The 17,272-nt window shown below is 34.4% G+C and overlaps 1 protein-coding gene across 5 annotated transcripts in view; it reads left to right on the forward strand.

Annotated features, from left to right (window-relative positions):
• The window catches only part of PTBP2 (polypyrimidine tract binding protein 2), an 81,487-nt gene that overhangs the window by 53,663 nt on the left and 10,552 nt on the right, over window positions 1–17,272 (forward strand). For all 5 annotated transcript variants that reach the window (XM_042952966.1, XM_042952967.1, XM_042952968.1 and 2 more), the window contains one exon: window positions 3,599–3,794. In XM_042952966.1, coding sequence (XP_042808900.1) covers window positions 3,599–3,794 — 196 coding nt within the window. The remainder of the gene's footprint in view (window positions 1–3,598; window positions 3,795–17,272) is intronic.

Genomic DNA, 17,272 nt, shown 5'->3' on the forward strand with positions numbered 1-17,272 from the left:
ATCGGATGGAAACTCCCATCAGGTTTTCTCACAAAATCCACTTATACCACACCTATCGTTCTCTTCTAATAAAAGGCATAGATGACTTTAGGACAAGTAAACTCCAGATCCTGTCTTCTTCTCCCCTTCAAGAGACTTTGCACTATCGTTCATCCCTCTTTCTCTTACATTTTTCTCTGTGTTGGCTACTTGTCACCAGTGTCACAAGCATCATTAAATTTCTCTCATTTTGAGTGAATTTACCCTGAACTCCACACATGTATCACCCTTTCTCCTCCCTTTTCATTTATAGCCAGACCTACTAAATAAGCTCTCTGTTTGCTTTGTATACTTTTTCCCTTTTTATTTCCTCACCTACTATAATTTGGTTTCAGCCCCGATTTACTGAAATTATTCTTCCCAGTGTCCCCAGGATCACTACAGTAGGTAAATCTCACCAGCCTTATTCAGTCCTTACCCTCTAGGTACCTTTCATACAGCGTGAGCCATTCTCTTTCTTAAAATCTTCTCTTCTCCTGGTCTCAACACTTCTTGCCTAGATATGTTCCACCTCTCTTTGTCTCATCATATCCTTTCTCTTCTTTCTGCCTGGGGGACTTCACCTGTTCCCATAGCTCAATTATACCTTCATGACTGTGACATGCCCACGTGGCTCTTTCTAGCTCAGATCTCTTCTGAGAGACCCAGAGTAGGAACTTAGTGGACCATTAGGCACCTTCAGACTTAGTGTGATCAGTTCAGCTCCTGTCACCTACCCACTCAGCCTTTCTCCCCACCCCCTCCCCCCCCCCCCCAAAAAAAAAAAAAACCCAAACCCTTCCTCACCTGTGTCAGTAAAAAGCTCAGGGTATCGAATTCCATGTCAGTAACAAGCCAGAAAACATGTCTTTTATTCCTCTTCCTTTCATCCTACCACCAAATCTTATTCTCATCCTAAATTTCTGTTGAATCTATCCTTTTGTCTCCCAGCTCTCTTGCACACCACCTTCGTCTAAACCAGGTGTTATTCAAAGTGCTGGTCTCTGATGGTACCAGGAGCGTTTGCCAAAATACAAGTCAGCATACTTCTAGTAGTGTGTTTAGTGCGCTGTTAATACAGATTCTGACACACTCCTTTTCATGCAGAGTGATTTGGACAGCTAGTCCAAGAATCCCAGAAGGCCTCTGACTCACCTCACCACTTTGAGTTCTTCCCCTACACTTATTTTTCTCCCGAGCACTAAGGATGATTCAACATAAAGTCCTATTACTTCCATTCTCAGTGCCCTTCAGTGACTGGCTTTTGTCCTTAGTGTAAACTTCTCAGTCCTTAACATGGCTTACAGAACTCTAAAGCAATCCTCAGTGTTTGTCTTTCCAATCTCATCTCTCTTCTTTTAACTAAATTGGAATTTTTTTAAAGTTTTTCATTTTATTTATTTTAGAGAGAGTGCGTAGGTGGGGAAGTGGGACAGAGGAGGAGGAGAAGGAGGAGGAGGAGACAGAGAATCCTAAGCAGGCTCCATGCTCAGCACAGAGCTCAACACGGGACTCATTTCCACAACCCTGGGATCATGACCCAAGCTGAAATCAAGAGTTGGACACTCAAGTAACTGAGCCACCCAGGCACCCCAACTATATTGGACTTTGTAAAATAGCTTGCATATGCTGTATTTTCTCTGATTTCTCAGGCTTAGAACCTGATGTTTCATTTGCTTCTACTGCTTTCTCTTTGTCTTTTTATGTCCACCTCTACCTGTCTTCCTCTTTCAGGTTTAGAAGTCTCTGAGAAGTCTTCCGTAAACTTCCAGCTACATCACATCCCTTCCTTTGTTCTCACTACCACACATCAAATTTGTAATTACTTGTGAGATGTCTATATTTTGTTTTCCTATAAGTTATATAAGAGTGGGTGGCTCTTCTGCTTTGTTCCTAGAACATATATTCCTAGAACATAGCACGGTGTATAGCATATTGTAGGTATTAGAACTTTCATACTGTGTCACAACTCTCCTAGCACTTGCGGAGAACATCACCTGCTGTGCTACAGATCTCTTCCTGTTTTGCAGTCATCCTTGTATATCTCAGTATACTACAAAATGAATTGGTTCTAAACTTTGTAGTTCATTTGCCACATTTTTAAAAAAGTTTTTTTAATGTTTATTTATTTTTGAGGAAGACAGAGTGAGCAGGGGAGGGGCAGGGAGAGAGCGAGAGACACAGAATCTGAAGCAGGCTCCAAGCTCTGAGCTGTCAGCACAGAGCCCAACATGGGGCTTGAACTCATGAACCATGAGATCATGACCTGAGCCGAAGTCAGGCACTCAACGGACTGAGTCACCCAGGCGCCCCTCAGTTGCTACATTTTTATGCTTATTAAGACAATGAAGGCTATGTAAAAAACAGATTAACAGTGGAGCATTAGTGAGTGTTGGAAAAATTCAACAATCTCTTGAATTTGTCCTAAGGTTCATATATATTTCAGTCCAGTCTTCAAAAGTCTGCAAAAAAAAAAAAAAAAAATGCTGGTCTACTACTAAAGTACTATAGTTCTAAATATATACATATAATGGATCTTGGTCTATGTAAACATCAGGCTTAATCTATTGATCTATTATCAGAAGAACTTGTTTCATTTTCATTTTCATGGTGATTTAGCTAAACATTCTTCATTTCTGAACTATTGTTTTATACAGTAAATGTTTATTCTTCTAATGAAAAATTAATATATTCCCTTGTTCTTTAGTTTCTTCTAGGCTTATATCCAGCTGGAGTAGCAATTGTGATTATATAGGAGCAGGAAAAAAAAACCATAATAATCATAACAGCAGCATGGTCTTTTATAACTCACATTATACTTACACATACGTGATCTTTTGTTTAATCCTCAAAGTAACCTGTGAGGATCATGGCAGCCATTACCATCTTTGTTTTCCAGATTAAGAAAGATCCTGATACTCAGAGAGGTTAAGTAACTTGCTCAATATGACGTAATTGAATGTAGACTTTTCAGCTCTAGAGCCTGTACTCTTCTATTCCAGAGCTTTCCTGGGATGATGTTGGATTTTCTATTTCAAGTTATTTTGATTCAGGTTGAACACCTCAAGTTACGGAAATAATAGTTTTTGCCCCGTTTTATGGGACTTGCTATTATGCCTTATAGTGATACTTACTTGGCTTGAGGCACTTCATAAAATGTGTCATCAAACAAAAGTTACCTTACAAAATTCGAACAATTCTTCTAAGTACTGCCATCCAGCAAAAAATGTGTATAATAAAATTAAAGTATTAAGCAGACTATTATGGTATGACTTTGACAGGACTGTCATCCTTGTTTATTTTTTTAAATTATTTGCAGATATTTTGAATTAAAAGTATTAGCAAATGTGTTCAACTGGTTGTATTTTAGATTTAAGTAGCACTTTCTGTTTAAAGAAGATAGTATTTGTGGAAACAAATAATGTACAGCTGGGATAACGAAGAATGATGCATGATACTTGGTCCGTTTCCTGGTGGCTTTTATGTGCAGGTCTTCAATATTGGGTTTTATTGTCGAAATCCTATTTCTTGCTAATTTTCATTCCTTAAGACTGCTGATATACTTTATTCACTTTTACAGGCCCTAGATGGTCAGAATATTTATAATGCTTGCTGTACACTAAGGATTGATTTTTCCAAACTTGTGAATTTGAATGTAAAATACAACAATGATAAAAGTAGGGATTATACTCGACCTGATCTTCCATCTGGGGATGGACAACCTGCATTGGACCCAGCTATTGCTGCAGCATTTGCCAAGGAGACCTCTCTCTTAGGTATGATTTTTATTGTCTATACCACTTTTCTCCCATTTTGCCAAATGGGAAAGTGCCTATTAAAACTACAGTAAGTATAATAAATCCTCCATTTTGGAATTTAAGAAATTGTGTTAGGTTATTATTATTATTTTTTTTATGATGCATATGAATGCTGTTGGGAGAAAAGCTTAAAGTGTTAATTACAGTTCTATCAGCTATATTCCTTTCATCATCCTCAGTTTCTCTGTTAAGAGAAGAGCTCTAATAAAGAAATACTGTTGAGTTATTTACACGTTAAACTTGATTACACACTGTCTTGGTCTATGTCTAGAGTCTTTGTCCATATTCTTTAGTCTTTAGCAATTCTGATTGCTTTAATTTAGTACTGCACAGAAACGGTGAAAAGTGAACAGGTGAAACATGTAATGGGATTAGTCATATGGGTTTTTTCAATGATATTATAATCTGTCTCTTAAAAAACAATTTAAACGAAGAATTCGCTATGAAGATTTATTCTGGTATTCACATTTTGTCTCAATCATTTATATTTCACCTTGTTCTACAATGGATTTGAGTCACCTCCCATAAAAAAAATACAAAAATTTGCAACAACTAGTTGATGGAGTAAAGATGAAGATAATAGGGAATGAAGAATAAGGGAAAATGTTACTTTGTAAGTAAAATGAGTGATTTATAACTTAGGATGAAATTTTAGTTTTATTTGCTGTGTTTCAGAAATTCTTGACATTTGATATTTGTAAGATTTTCTTTAAATCAGAGTGTGTCCATATGGAACCCAAGATTGAGGAGTTAAAAACTAGCTCTTACAGTTTAGTTTGTGTCCCTCAGTCAGAAAAAGCATATTATAATGAAGTAATTCTTAGAAATAGATTTATATTTATTGTGGATATGTAACAATGGTGTTTTCCATTGAAAGTGCAGTATAGGTGATACATCTGTGAACAGAGACACCCTAATGCACAAGAGAAGCAGTTGACATTTGAAATTAATTCTGGTGACTTCAGACCAAACTGACCCTTTAATGTTCTAACACATCTAGCACAAGCCCTAACTGTCTTTCATGACTTTAACAGAGTCTAAAGGTTGGTAATATTTTTTTCTGACAGAATCTCTATCACAGTGTGGGCCTACTTTAAGCCTTTACTCCCTTAACTTGGCTTCTTAAATTGATTATTTCGTAATGTACCATTTTAAAGGTAAAGGCAAGAGTGAGACAATGAGTGATACATGATCTTTGATTATAATCATTACTATAGATTCTTCAATTCTTTACTGATAGAAATGATATGATTTTTACAGAAGAGAAAACATCAACATTTATCGAGTAGCTTCTAGGTCCTAGGCATTCTACTAGGCACTGTTCAGTCACATTATTTAATCCTTAAAATAACCAAAGCAGATGACGTCTCTTTTTTGAGAAGTTTAAAAATTCACATGGAACTCGTTGAACAATTTAAGGGTAAAATACCAAGAAATTCCAGCTAGTGACAAGCATAGGACCATAACAATCAGTTCCTTGGACTCTTAAGGAGTTTGTGTGTGTGCTCATTTGGGTATAGTTAGATGTGCCTCTGTGTGTTTGGATTCTGGATGGAATACAGGTTAGAAGTCATGAAGATTCTTCTAGGGAGTTCATCACTGTTTTCCTTGTAACCTCATAGCCCTGATGAAAATTTTTTTTAAGTAATAGTAAAACATTTTTCTCATAAATATGAAGCACTGGCATAACTAACTTGTGTCTTTCTCTGTACTTTCATTATCCATTTTTCAGGTATTGTGTATTTTTGCACTAAAAGCATATGAGTAAAGTTCACTCCTTAATAAATGTGGCTAGTGTCTTCTCCTTCGCTCTGTTTTGACTATTTTAATATATCTTTGTTTCTGCACTCTTGCTTGATAAGGAAAAAGGAAATGTTTTGTAGTGGAAATATGTGAATTCACCTTTTACTAAATGATTTCATCGTTTATCTATTTCAGTGGTTTTGGATTTTGTTATAACTGGGTTTTGTTTAAGTATCCCCAGATATTTTTTGAATGTTAGGGGAGTTACAAGATTCAAAAATCAGATAATGGAATGGACTCTGATAGTTTTGATCATTTACAAGAGGTAACCACTGTTAATATTTTTGCTCTTATTTTCTATGTAAATAAGTATTTTTGTACAAAATTAAAATCACACTGCAGTTTTGTGATATGTTGTTATAATTGTTATTTTGTAAGAATTTTTTTGAAAACTAATTTTAATATTTTTGAAAGTACCTTTGTTGGACATTGAATCTTCTTCTATACTTTTTATTAACATATATGGCATGTGACAGATACCCTGTACATAACTTTTTGTCTTTCAAATTATTCCCTTAAACTAGATGCCTAGAGCTAGAAATACTAAATCAAAAAAAGTGTTAAAGACTCCTGATTCTTACTGCAAATTTCTTTCTAGAAAGGTGATATTAAACTAATATGAATGGGGGGCGCCTTGGTGGCTCAGTCGGTTAAGCGTCTGACTTCGGCTCAGGTCATGATCTCACGGTCTGTGAGTTCGAGCCCCGCGTCGGGCTCTGTGCTGACAGCTCAGAGCCTGGAGCCTGTTTCAGATTCTGTGTCTCCCTCTCTCTCTGACCCTCCCCCGTTCATGCTCTGTCTCAAAAATAAATAAACATTTAAAAAAAAAAAACAAAAAAAAACTAATATGAATGGTATATGAGGCTGGCTATTCCACTTTTTTCCCTACTAGCATTGAGTATTATTTTTTTGATTTACTGGATATTAATTTGATAAGAATGTGTCAGGTTATTATTTTAATTTTTTATTATGAGCTAGCTTGTAATTTTTAAATGCTTATTAGACAGAAGTCTCTGAATTGGTTGTCTTTCTATTGGGATGTACATGTAAAGTGTGTTTTAAGGTTATCCATATTTCATATAAGCTGAGTCTTCAACTTGATTCACACAGTATTTTACGCTAGCCAGTTTATAGAAAAATTATTTTTAAATTTATCTCAATCCAAAGATATCTATTTATTGGACATGAAGTTAATTTTTTCCCCCACATTGGTGGATATTGTCATCTTTATAAGGAGCCACTTACTATTTTGCCTTTTATAGTAGCTTTCAGGCACCCTTTATAGCAACATCCAATATTACTTTAGTAAGGTCATGCCCTCTGGAATGGTAACTAAATCTTTTCTATGTTTATTTGCCTGCAATGATATTTAATGTCAGGTGACTTCAACATACAACAAACTGGTATTGATGGTATTGATCCATTTCCTGCTGAGACTTCCTCAAGCAGTACTTGTTCAAAATGAAATAATTGATAGATGACCCTTTATTTCGAAGATTCTGTAAGAACACAAGTACTAAATATTTTCTGCAAATATTTAGGGAATTCACTTTACCTCGTATAATTTTATATCTAAGGATTTGGCTGAATTCGGAATCAATATTATACATTTTAATTGGTTTATTTTACATAATGGTTTATTAAGACTAGCATTTATACTTGGCTTCTCTTTTTCTTTTAGTGCTAGGGATTACAGTGTCTCAGTGTCTCAGAAAATGTACTTCTTTCAAGAAGTGAGACCTAGTGCTTTGTAAATAATTAGAAATCTGACATCTAAATACATAATCACAAATCCAGCAGACTATTATTCACGTATTCTACTTCAAAGAAAAAGGTGATAAAAATCCTTGAGATTATAAATTGAGATGTCGTTACTATGATCATTTTATCATGTTTAAGAAGTGTATTTAATTTATCAAGGGGCGGATCACTTTTAGAAAAATTGCTGGAAGTAATTTTTCATGATCATGTTGTCTACATTTAAAAAATTAGGGAAGGTACTGTGTACAAAGAGTACTTTAGAGCTTTCCATGCGTTTTGAGTTGAATAAAGTAATTGTCATCCATTTCTTCATATGGCCTTAACAAAAGTCAATACAAAACTTTTTATACGAAATCTGTTGATGTCAAAATAATTGATAATTGAGGACCGATCTAACAAACATTTGTTCATAAAGGTAAATCTGTAGTTCTGTAGGACAGTGTCTCTCAAATTTTTCTGCATGTGGAAATCACCAAGCCCTACCCTTACACTGAAAATAATGAGGAGTGTGTCCCAGTAGTTTGTAGTTTTTCAAGAATCCCAAGATGGTTTTACTGTGTAATGGGAGTTGATAAATACAGAGAAAAGTTAGTAATTTTTAGATGCTAAATTTAGCTTTTTAGCAAAGTTAACAGAATTCTCAAAAAAAAATTCTTTATAGCTATTGAATAGTATTTTAATACTTTGTTTATTCATGCCAAATAAATATATTTTGGCATTTTTCTGATAGAATGTTGTCTAGCTGTTAAATTGAGTTTTTTTCCTGTTTGTTTGTGATGCATAAAATCAACAAGTAAACTTTAAAATATTCTTTTAAAATTATTTTTAAGTAATTTCTGAAAGCTTTTGTTATTTTCGAATGGGTTATTCATATGGTAGGTTTTAAAAACTTTTTACTATCAAAGATTTCAGTCATCATATACCAGTATAGTGAATCCTACATTCCCATCATCTTGATTCAATAGTTTCCACACTTGTTTTATCTGTTCATCATTTTTTCGATTGTATTTTGAAGCAAATCCTTGACATCATGTCATGTCATCTCAAACATTACCATAATATCTTTAAAATAATGACATTTTCTTACCAAACCATAATATGATTATCACACCCATCAAATTTGACAGTGACTTCTTAATGTCATTGAGTACTCAATCCATCTTCAAATTTCCCCGGTTTTCTCAAAAAAATGTATTTTAAGAGTTGCTTTGTTCAGAATATCCTCTCGGGCCATATATGACATCTGGTTATTTCTCTTAAGACCCTGGTAATCTGTACTCTCCCTTCATGCCCACCCTCAGATCCATTGACTTAATGAGGAAACCTAATTATTTTGAGAAAGTCCTACAGTCTGGATTGGTGTGGCTCTTTTTTGTAGTGTCATCTTAACTTGTTTCCATGTGAACCAGAAGTTAACTCCAAAAGCTTGATTAAATTTAGATTCTGTTATTTCTATTTCTCAATATTCATAGGAATACTTCATAGGTGTTCTTGTTCCATATTGTATGTCTATTGGAAGCATAAAACATCTGGTTATCCCACTTTTAGTCATGTTTTAAAATAGATTGTAGTTTAGGTGTTATGATCCTTCATTATATTGATCTAATGGTTTGAGAATCCACCAGTGATTGCTGCCTTAATTTATTCTATATGGGGGTTGCAAATGTTGCCTTCCTCCTCCCCATTCACATATCCCTTTCCATTAATTAGTTGAAAATCTTTGTAGAATTTTCCTTCATCAACTAAGGCTGTTTACCTTATAATTGGTTTGTTCTAGACAGTTTTAAATTCTTGCATTTATTTACTAGTTTTAGGTGGAAGAAATTGATGCCCAGCTTTTGTTTTTTGTTAATTATTTAAACCAGTTTATGAATGGGTACAACCTAGATTCTTCCCAACTTCTGCTTTAAACTTCAGAAACTGTAGGTTGCTTCCTGGTTCTGGTAGCCCCAGAGTGGTTTGAGATAATGGCCTTAGCCCAGAGGTGAGCAGTTTTATTTATGTAATAATAATTTTTTATTTTGGTCATAGCCAGTGGCCTAAAAAAAGAAAAGGGTGGTGGTGGATAAGGACTAAACAGAGCTAATTAAAATTTAAATATGTTTCTCCCCAAAAATAATACATCACCCTAAAATAAAGAACTGGGAAGCATTAGTGTTTCTTTACTAAATACCAAAAGAATATAAATCACTTCTCCTGCAGCTACTTATGAGGGGAAAAAAGACCCGCAGATATGAGTGTGAGTTGTTTTCTCAAAGGATTAACATCCCTTAGGTGTTCTTTTCCTTGTATCTGTGGGTATGTGCAGTCTGTCTGTTTATACATTTTTAATATGGTTCTATAAGATATGCAGTAAAAACAAACATCTTTTATGCAACATTGCAATATGCTGTTTCAGTAGGGTGATGAGGGGGAAAACTACAAATCCAGACAAATTGGAAATTAATTAGTATGTCGCAATGAGCAATAGACCAATACTCATCTATTTTCTTATAATATATTTAAGTGATGCCCATGTTTTCCCATGTGTGGTTTTAAAATAAGATACTCATTATTGTCTTTTAGATATTACTTAATAAATTTAGGTTGTTACAGTATCCTCCAAAGGTGAATGCTATTTAGAAATTCTTGTGTGTTTTTTTTTTTCTGAACCATTCAGTAGCCTCAGAGCTTAGTCTGATTTCATTTAATTATTATGATGTAGGCCATTAAGTAGACTTTTTTAAAAAGATCCTTGTGGAAAGGAGTCTTGAGGATACTTTATACCACTTTCTAACAAGTGGGGTCTTTTTGGATGATGGGTATTGACAGAAGAGATAAGCTGTTTTTTTCCTAACACTATTTGCTTTCCCTAGAAAAATATGGCTCCACTGTCAAAATGCCTACATCTTTTGGGTAATTCCCATGAGAGGAATAAATATTTAGAAAATTATTAGTTTAAAAGTAGTTACTTAGATTCCACCTATATTGCTGCAGTTCTTCATTTCATTTATTTTGTAGCAAAAATATTTGAAATACTATGGCTTAGAATGAAATTGTCTGATGCATATGGATACTAATCACTAGCCATTGATTGAATATGCGTTATGTGCCAGGCATTGTTCCTAACCCTTGTGAGTTAGTCCTCACATTGTCCGTAAATGAAGTTAACCCTTAACTGTCCGCCTACTTTATCAGTTTAGAAACTGGAATACAAAAAGATGAGCAGTTTGCTCAGATTCTTATAATTAGTGGGTGGCTGAGGTATTCAGGGATGCTGGCAGTCTGGCTCCAGAGTTCATACTCCTAACAGACAATTGAATAAAATATGCAGTAGACTAGTTGGGCCTCTTAGTCTGACTAAACTCCCCCCCCATGGAGTTAAAATAGAATAATGTCATACATATAGTAAATATGTAAGTCTTATAGTTTTAATTTCCTTTTTGTCCCTCCTATACTAAGGTGTTTTGTTTTGCCAAGACATTGGCTTTTTGTTGCCCAGCCCATTAGGTGTTGGACCTGGTTATTATATGATTGCAAAAACAAAAGTATTGTTCATATATCCGTTCAAAAGTGGATCCAAAATAGAGATGTATGTATCATGGAAACCAAAACATAGCAAACTGAATTTGTATTTTTATGTTTTTACAAAATACACATTAAAACTTAAATACCAAAATCTTAATTTTAGCAAAGCCTGTCTATAATATTCCATTATAAGACTGAATTATAGCAAAGAAAATTCTGGTCATAAAATCAAGCCAAATAACTCATTTACTGCAGACACATTTGCAAGTCATCACCCAACAAAGATTAAGATAATTACAAGTATACACACATTCTAGAAATATTTCCCAGAAATATGAAACTACATAAATCTTTAAAGTGTATTGGTGAATGTCATGACATCAAAAATTTTTTAAAAACCATATAATTAGAAAAGCAGTATTTTATCATATTAGACATAAATCATAAATCACACGAAAATACCTGTTCTAATTCACTGTCCCATATCTTTGGCTTTCTCATTTCATTTCTGTCTTAACATCTAAGAAGTAAGAAACTACGGTTGAACATGCCTATCTCCCTATGTGTGCATTCTTAGAAAATGATCCTGAGTCTTTGGATTATTGAACTATCCTCTATTTTCTCAGGGCTGAATTTTTAAAATATTAATTTCTCAGTCTTTAAGATGTTTCTTTTAGAAAAGAAGTAATGAGAGCTGAGATAGAATTAAGTCCCAGAATTGATTGTAGTGTATTGGCTCAAGATTATAGTGAAAATGCTGGATCCTAAAAAATAAAGAGGTACTTGTTTAGATCACTGTGAGAACTACAAGGGATTATTGTCAAGCTCACACAGAAATGGGGGGGCGGGGAACAATGTAGGGGCAGAGCTAGAGCCAGAACCGAAGTCGTCATTTGTGTAGTCTATATTCTTTCCTCTCACCATTGTGTTTTTATGAAAAAAAGGAAAAGGGGAAACAGATGAAGGAAGGGAGGACTTCTGAAATTGGTTGGAAAACTTAAGGGGATTCTGATCTCAATTGTAGACTTTCTGAACTTAAGTCTAGTGGATTTGTAGAGAACTCTTGAAAATAGATGAGGAAGTCAGCTGATGTTAAATAACAAAATGTTTGTGAATCAGTTTTGGGGTATGTTATGTGTTCTGTGTTCACTCTAATACTTAAGCACATGAAAGTTTAGCCAGAGTACAAGATTGGATTTATCCAAGTCTGGCATTGAAGAATATCAAAGAAATTTAGGCTACATTGTGAAGTCAAGTCCAGGAAGAATAGAAAGGGCTAAAATAAATAAAGGACACAAGTGGATTCAGTGGTTGTATGGGGTAGAATTGAGAAAGATGGAAGAAGGAAGTTGGGAAAGGAGATTTAAATGTTAGAAATGGATGGCAAAACAAAAAGAAAAAGATGTAGCGAGAGAAGTTGCTAAAATGGATTGATGTAAAAATTATCAAAGTAGAAGTTTTAAAGAAATCTCGAGATCAGAGTGTTTGACATATCACAGGATGATAATAGGGGCTGAGAGAGGAGGAGGAATAAAGCCAGGTGCTTAAAAAGTCTATATAATGAGTGAAAATGTCCCGGTAACCTGATGGTTGTTTTGATGAGAAATGATTTCATGCAGAAGCTGTCTTAATTGATGGTGGTGGGACAGCAGTCTGAAAGAAACACTGGGTGGTGGGGTAGAATGATGAATAATACATCCTTTCTCTTTCCTTTGGGGAAGGGTTTATGGAGGTAAAAATGACTTTTTGAAAGGGTTATAAGAGAAGTTCCAAGAGGACAAAGCAAGCTTTTAATTAAAAAGTTTCTCTAAGGAACACGTTGAAAAAGAAAAATTTGATTGTTAATGATAGAAAAGAATGGATTCCAGCAGGTACAATAAGGAATTGAAGGGTAGGTTTGTAGAAGAGGAGGCATGGATTGAGGATAGAATAGCGTTTCTCATTTTTGTCAAAAGCAAAATTTTTAGTTTCAAATCAGGAAATAAAATGTTCTAAAACCTCCCTCCTCACCGAAAACCCAATACTTTATGAATTAGAAGGCCCTTCCAGTATACTGTGTTCAGTAGTATGTGAGACTTAAAACTACCAGATGTCCTAAACAGGGTAAAGAAGTAAGACCAAGAGAAATAATTTAATGGACTTTGGGTATAAATTTTAGAATGGGAAATGAAGGGATAAAACAAATTGTGCATCCTTAAAAATCATGGGTAAAAGGACAAGTCAAGAGAAGCCTAAGGGGATGAGACATGACTAAATGTATTAGAGGATCTTGGAACAAAAAAGAATATTAGATGCACACCAAGGAAATCTGACAAAGTGTGGACTTCAGTTGATGATAATATATGAGTATTAGTTGATTAATTGCAATAATTACACTAACGTAAAATGTTAATGGGAAAAGGAAGTGTGCAGGTTATATAGGAACTCTGTAGAAGCTTCAGTTTTTCTGTAAATCTAAAACTGTTCTAAAATAAAAACCTTACTAAAAACCATGGATAAATTTGTAAATGATTTAAAGGAAGTTAACAAAAAGGTTAGTTTTTGGGGGCAGCTGGGTGGCTCAGTCAGTAAGCATCCGACTTCAGCTCAGGTCATGATCTTACAGTTCGTGAGTTCAAGCCCCACATCAGGCTCTGTGCTGACAGCTCAGAGCCTGGAGCCTGCTTCAGATTCTGTGTCTCCCTCTCTCTCTGCTCCTACCCCACTCACACACTGTCTCTCTCTCAAAAATAAATAAATAAATAAATACATAAATACATAAATATATACATAATAAATAAATACTAAATATAAAAAATAAAAAAATAAATTAGGTTTTTTAATTCTTCTGGGCAAGATTAAGGATGTCTGTGTGACCTTAAGATAAATAAGTAATATCACTTCATCTCACTGGACTTTGAACCTGTATCATATACATGGCTGTGTGTTCATCCATTTCAGTGGTGGAAGGGTTAGTAATGTGTCAGAACTAACATGAGAAATCTATAAAATTGCTGAGTCAACTCAAAATATCTGGGTGACCCACCTGATGAAGATCACTTCATATGAAAAGGATTCTTGTTACACCTTTGTGTGGCAGTTTATGAAGCTCTTTGACATTATTTTATCCTTATAACAATCCTAGAAGTAGAATAGGCATTTTTATGTCTCATCGTGAACATGTGTCAATATTTTTTTCCAGCATACCTGCTGCCATAGCTAAAGATATACAGTATTAAAAGTATTTCTACAACTAGAAATAATTTGCTGGAGCCAATGTATATAACATGTTTTATGTAATTTTTATGAAGGGGAGATTGTAAATTTGTTGATTTACAACTAGAAGTTAACATTAATATAAATATACAGAATTATTTTTCAGAATTTATCATTATGGTGTAAATAAATAGTGCATCATGAAATATTTTGTAGGTTGTTTTTATTTTTTTTATTTTTATTTTTTTTAACGTTTTATTTTTTTTATTTATTTTTGAGACCGAGAGAGAGCATGAATGGGGGAGGGTCAGAGAGAGGGAGACACAGAATCTGAAACAGGCTCCAGGCTCTGAGCTGTCAGCACAGAGCCCGACGCGGGGGTCAAACTCACGGACCGCGAGATCATGACTGAGCCGAAGTCGGCCACTCAACTGACTGAGCCACCCAGGTGCCCCAATGTAGGTTGTTTTTAATGTGGAAGACATTTAGGTTAAACCGAAATTTTTTTTTCCTGACTGATAGTAATTTTTCAGAGAAGAGTGTACTGAGAAATTAATTGTAGAATCTGTCGTTAGAGACTTTAAAAGTCCAGTAAAAACTCAAGACTAATTCCAGTGATTTTAGAACTATGTAAAGATGGCTTAAGTAAGCTTTTCTATCAGCATGGGGGAGGATACAGTGGAAGAGAACTACTTGCTAGTGGTATTAAAGACAGACTGCCCTCGTCTCTTAAAGTACTCTTAGGCCATACCCTGGGCTACCTAAAATGAAGAAAGATGATTTGGCAGTATCACCTGCCATAGCACAGTGGCCCAGATTGGTGATAATAAATAGAAAAGTGGGGAGACGTATATCATTTGGATAGTAGTAACAGCAGTGAAGATCTCAACAGCTTACATTCCACTTTTTGTTTCCCGTTACCTCCGTACTAGAAGGAGGTAGTTGCATCTCCTTTGAGCCCATTTTCTCACTAGAAAATTAGCAGTCTTATTTTTACCAAAGTGCAATGTTGTTTGTTAAAAGATGGCATTCCCTGGCATTTAAAAAGTCTCTCAGATCTGTCACACTAAAAAAAGACTAGACTTTTTTTTTTTTTCAATTTCCATTTTAAATTAATTTCAGTTCTCTCTTAATTCTCAGTGGTCATTTCTCCATGATAAGTCTTCATGTTTTAAATAATGTGCCACCAAGTTACTCCATTATAACATCCAGATTTCAATAAGAAATGTATTTCAAAAACCATTATGTCGTGAATGAAGTTTCTTTGAACAAATTTTCTATCACCTTTGAGTATATTGGTGAAGTTTTCATTAGATCATTGTATATTGACATTGTAGAGGTGTATTTCAGAAGAAGCTTTTTTGAAAAAATGAAATATTAAGCTTAGACTGTCATGTTTAGATTTATATATTGAATTTAGGTAGATTGATATTTTATATTTCATGAATTAATAATATTGCTTGAAATGTCAACAAGGAAAGACGAGTAATAGATGACTTCAGACTTAATCCTGGAAGTGTCAGTACTGTGTAATCTATTGCATGTCTCATTCTTGTGTGTGTGTGTGTATCCATCATGTTACAGCATTTTCTTTTTTGGAAGTGAATTCTTTTTTTTTTTTTTTTTTTTTTCCCAATTCCTTATTTATTGATAACCACAGATGTACAAAGCATCATACCAAGAATACATGGCAGTGGTTCACAAAATGTTTAGAGATCTCTGGAGGCCCTCTTAGGGTGTCTAACAAAGTCCAAACTATATATCCATAACACTACTAAAATGTTGTCTTTTGACTTATTCTCACTAGCATACATTGCTTTAAAGGATAATAGAATATGTGATCATGTATACTTGTTCATTTTAAAACAGTTCTTGGCTTTAATTTCTGATATGTTAAATACAACTCATTTAAAAGCTGTTTGTATTCTTCAGTAAATTTTACGAGTATAAAGGGGTCCTGAGACTAAAAGAACATTTTCATTGTGGGATACAAAGTTCAAGACTATTGTAGTAGATAAGTAGGAGTATTTTAATGAACAAGATGGCAGTGAAGAGTAGGGATGTACAGGGAAAATTTTTATATTAATGTTGGTAACTAATTCTTCAGTTAAATTTTTCTGGCTTAGTGGGCCCTGAAAATTGTTTCTTGTCTGGTAGAATTGAAAAACCAGAAATGTAGCTGATTTAATTTTTTGTGAAAGGAGCTGCTCTCAGATGTCTTTGATGGATTTAAAAAAAAAAAAAAAAAAAGTCTTTTATTCCTAAAAGGGAATTTGAGGGTTGATATTGACCTCTTCTGCATACCATGTATTTTCGATAGTATTTGTTTTGGGCCATGGACTGGATCCCATTAAGACCAAGAATCTTAACAGAATTTTAAGTTACTTTTTCCACTGAAAAGTAGCCAATTAAAGTCAGGGAAATGAGGAAATAATTTGACAGTGTAATGCCTGCATCTGGAGTTTCTGCCAGTGTGAAATAATTGTGTTGTCAACTTTAGTTGAATGGTATGTACATTCAGCCACAGCTATCTGAAAATACTTAAGGAATACTATATTTAAAGAAAGGATGAGGGGTCACTTTCTAACAGTATTCAGAAACAAAATTACTGTTAGTGCATACCTAAGAATTGGGAATGTATCCTCATACTTGCCATTGGCAGCAAATTAAGATATCTATTGAATGTTAAATGGAAACAACCTATGAAGTGTAATCATAGGGCTATAGTATTTGACTTGGGGAAGTTTGTAACACTGTAGAATAATTGGTTAAAAAGATTCACACCGATGGATCCAAAAAGGCATCAAAGAACATGAGAAGTTTCTATTTTAAAAGTAAAATGGGTGAATGGATGGAACAAGATTGGCCATAAGTTGGTAATTGGTAAACCAGTGTGATGGGTATGTGGGATTTGTTATTGTAGACTCTCTTTTCTATGTGTTGGATATTTTCCATCACAAAAAGTAGAATCTAAAAAATAAGATGGAGAAATAAAAAAGGGGGAATCTCAAAGTGGGCAAAAAGCACTAAAATAAGTTTATCCACAGAAAGATTGAGAAAAATATCTTTCCACTGTTGGAGTGCTTAGAAGAGATACAAAGAAATTGGAGGGAAAAATTAGAAGTCAGAAACTGAAGAGATTAAGAATTGTGAATCTTAACCTTTTAGAC

The sequence above is a fragment of the Panthera leo genome, chromosome C1 (genome assembly GCF_018350215.1).
Source record: "Panthera leo isolate Ple1 chromosome C1, P.leo_Ple1_pat1.1, whole genome shotgun sequence".
Lineage (NCBI taxonomy): Eukaryota > Metazoa > Chordata > Mammalia > Carnivora > Felidae > Panthera > Panthera leo.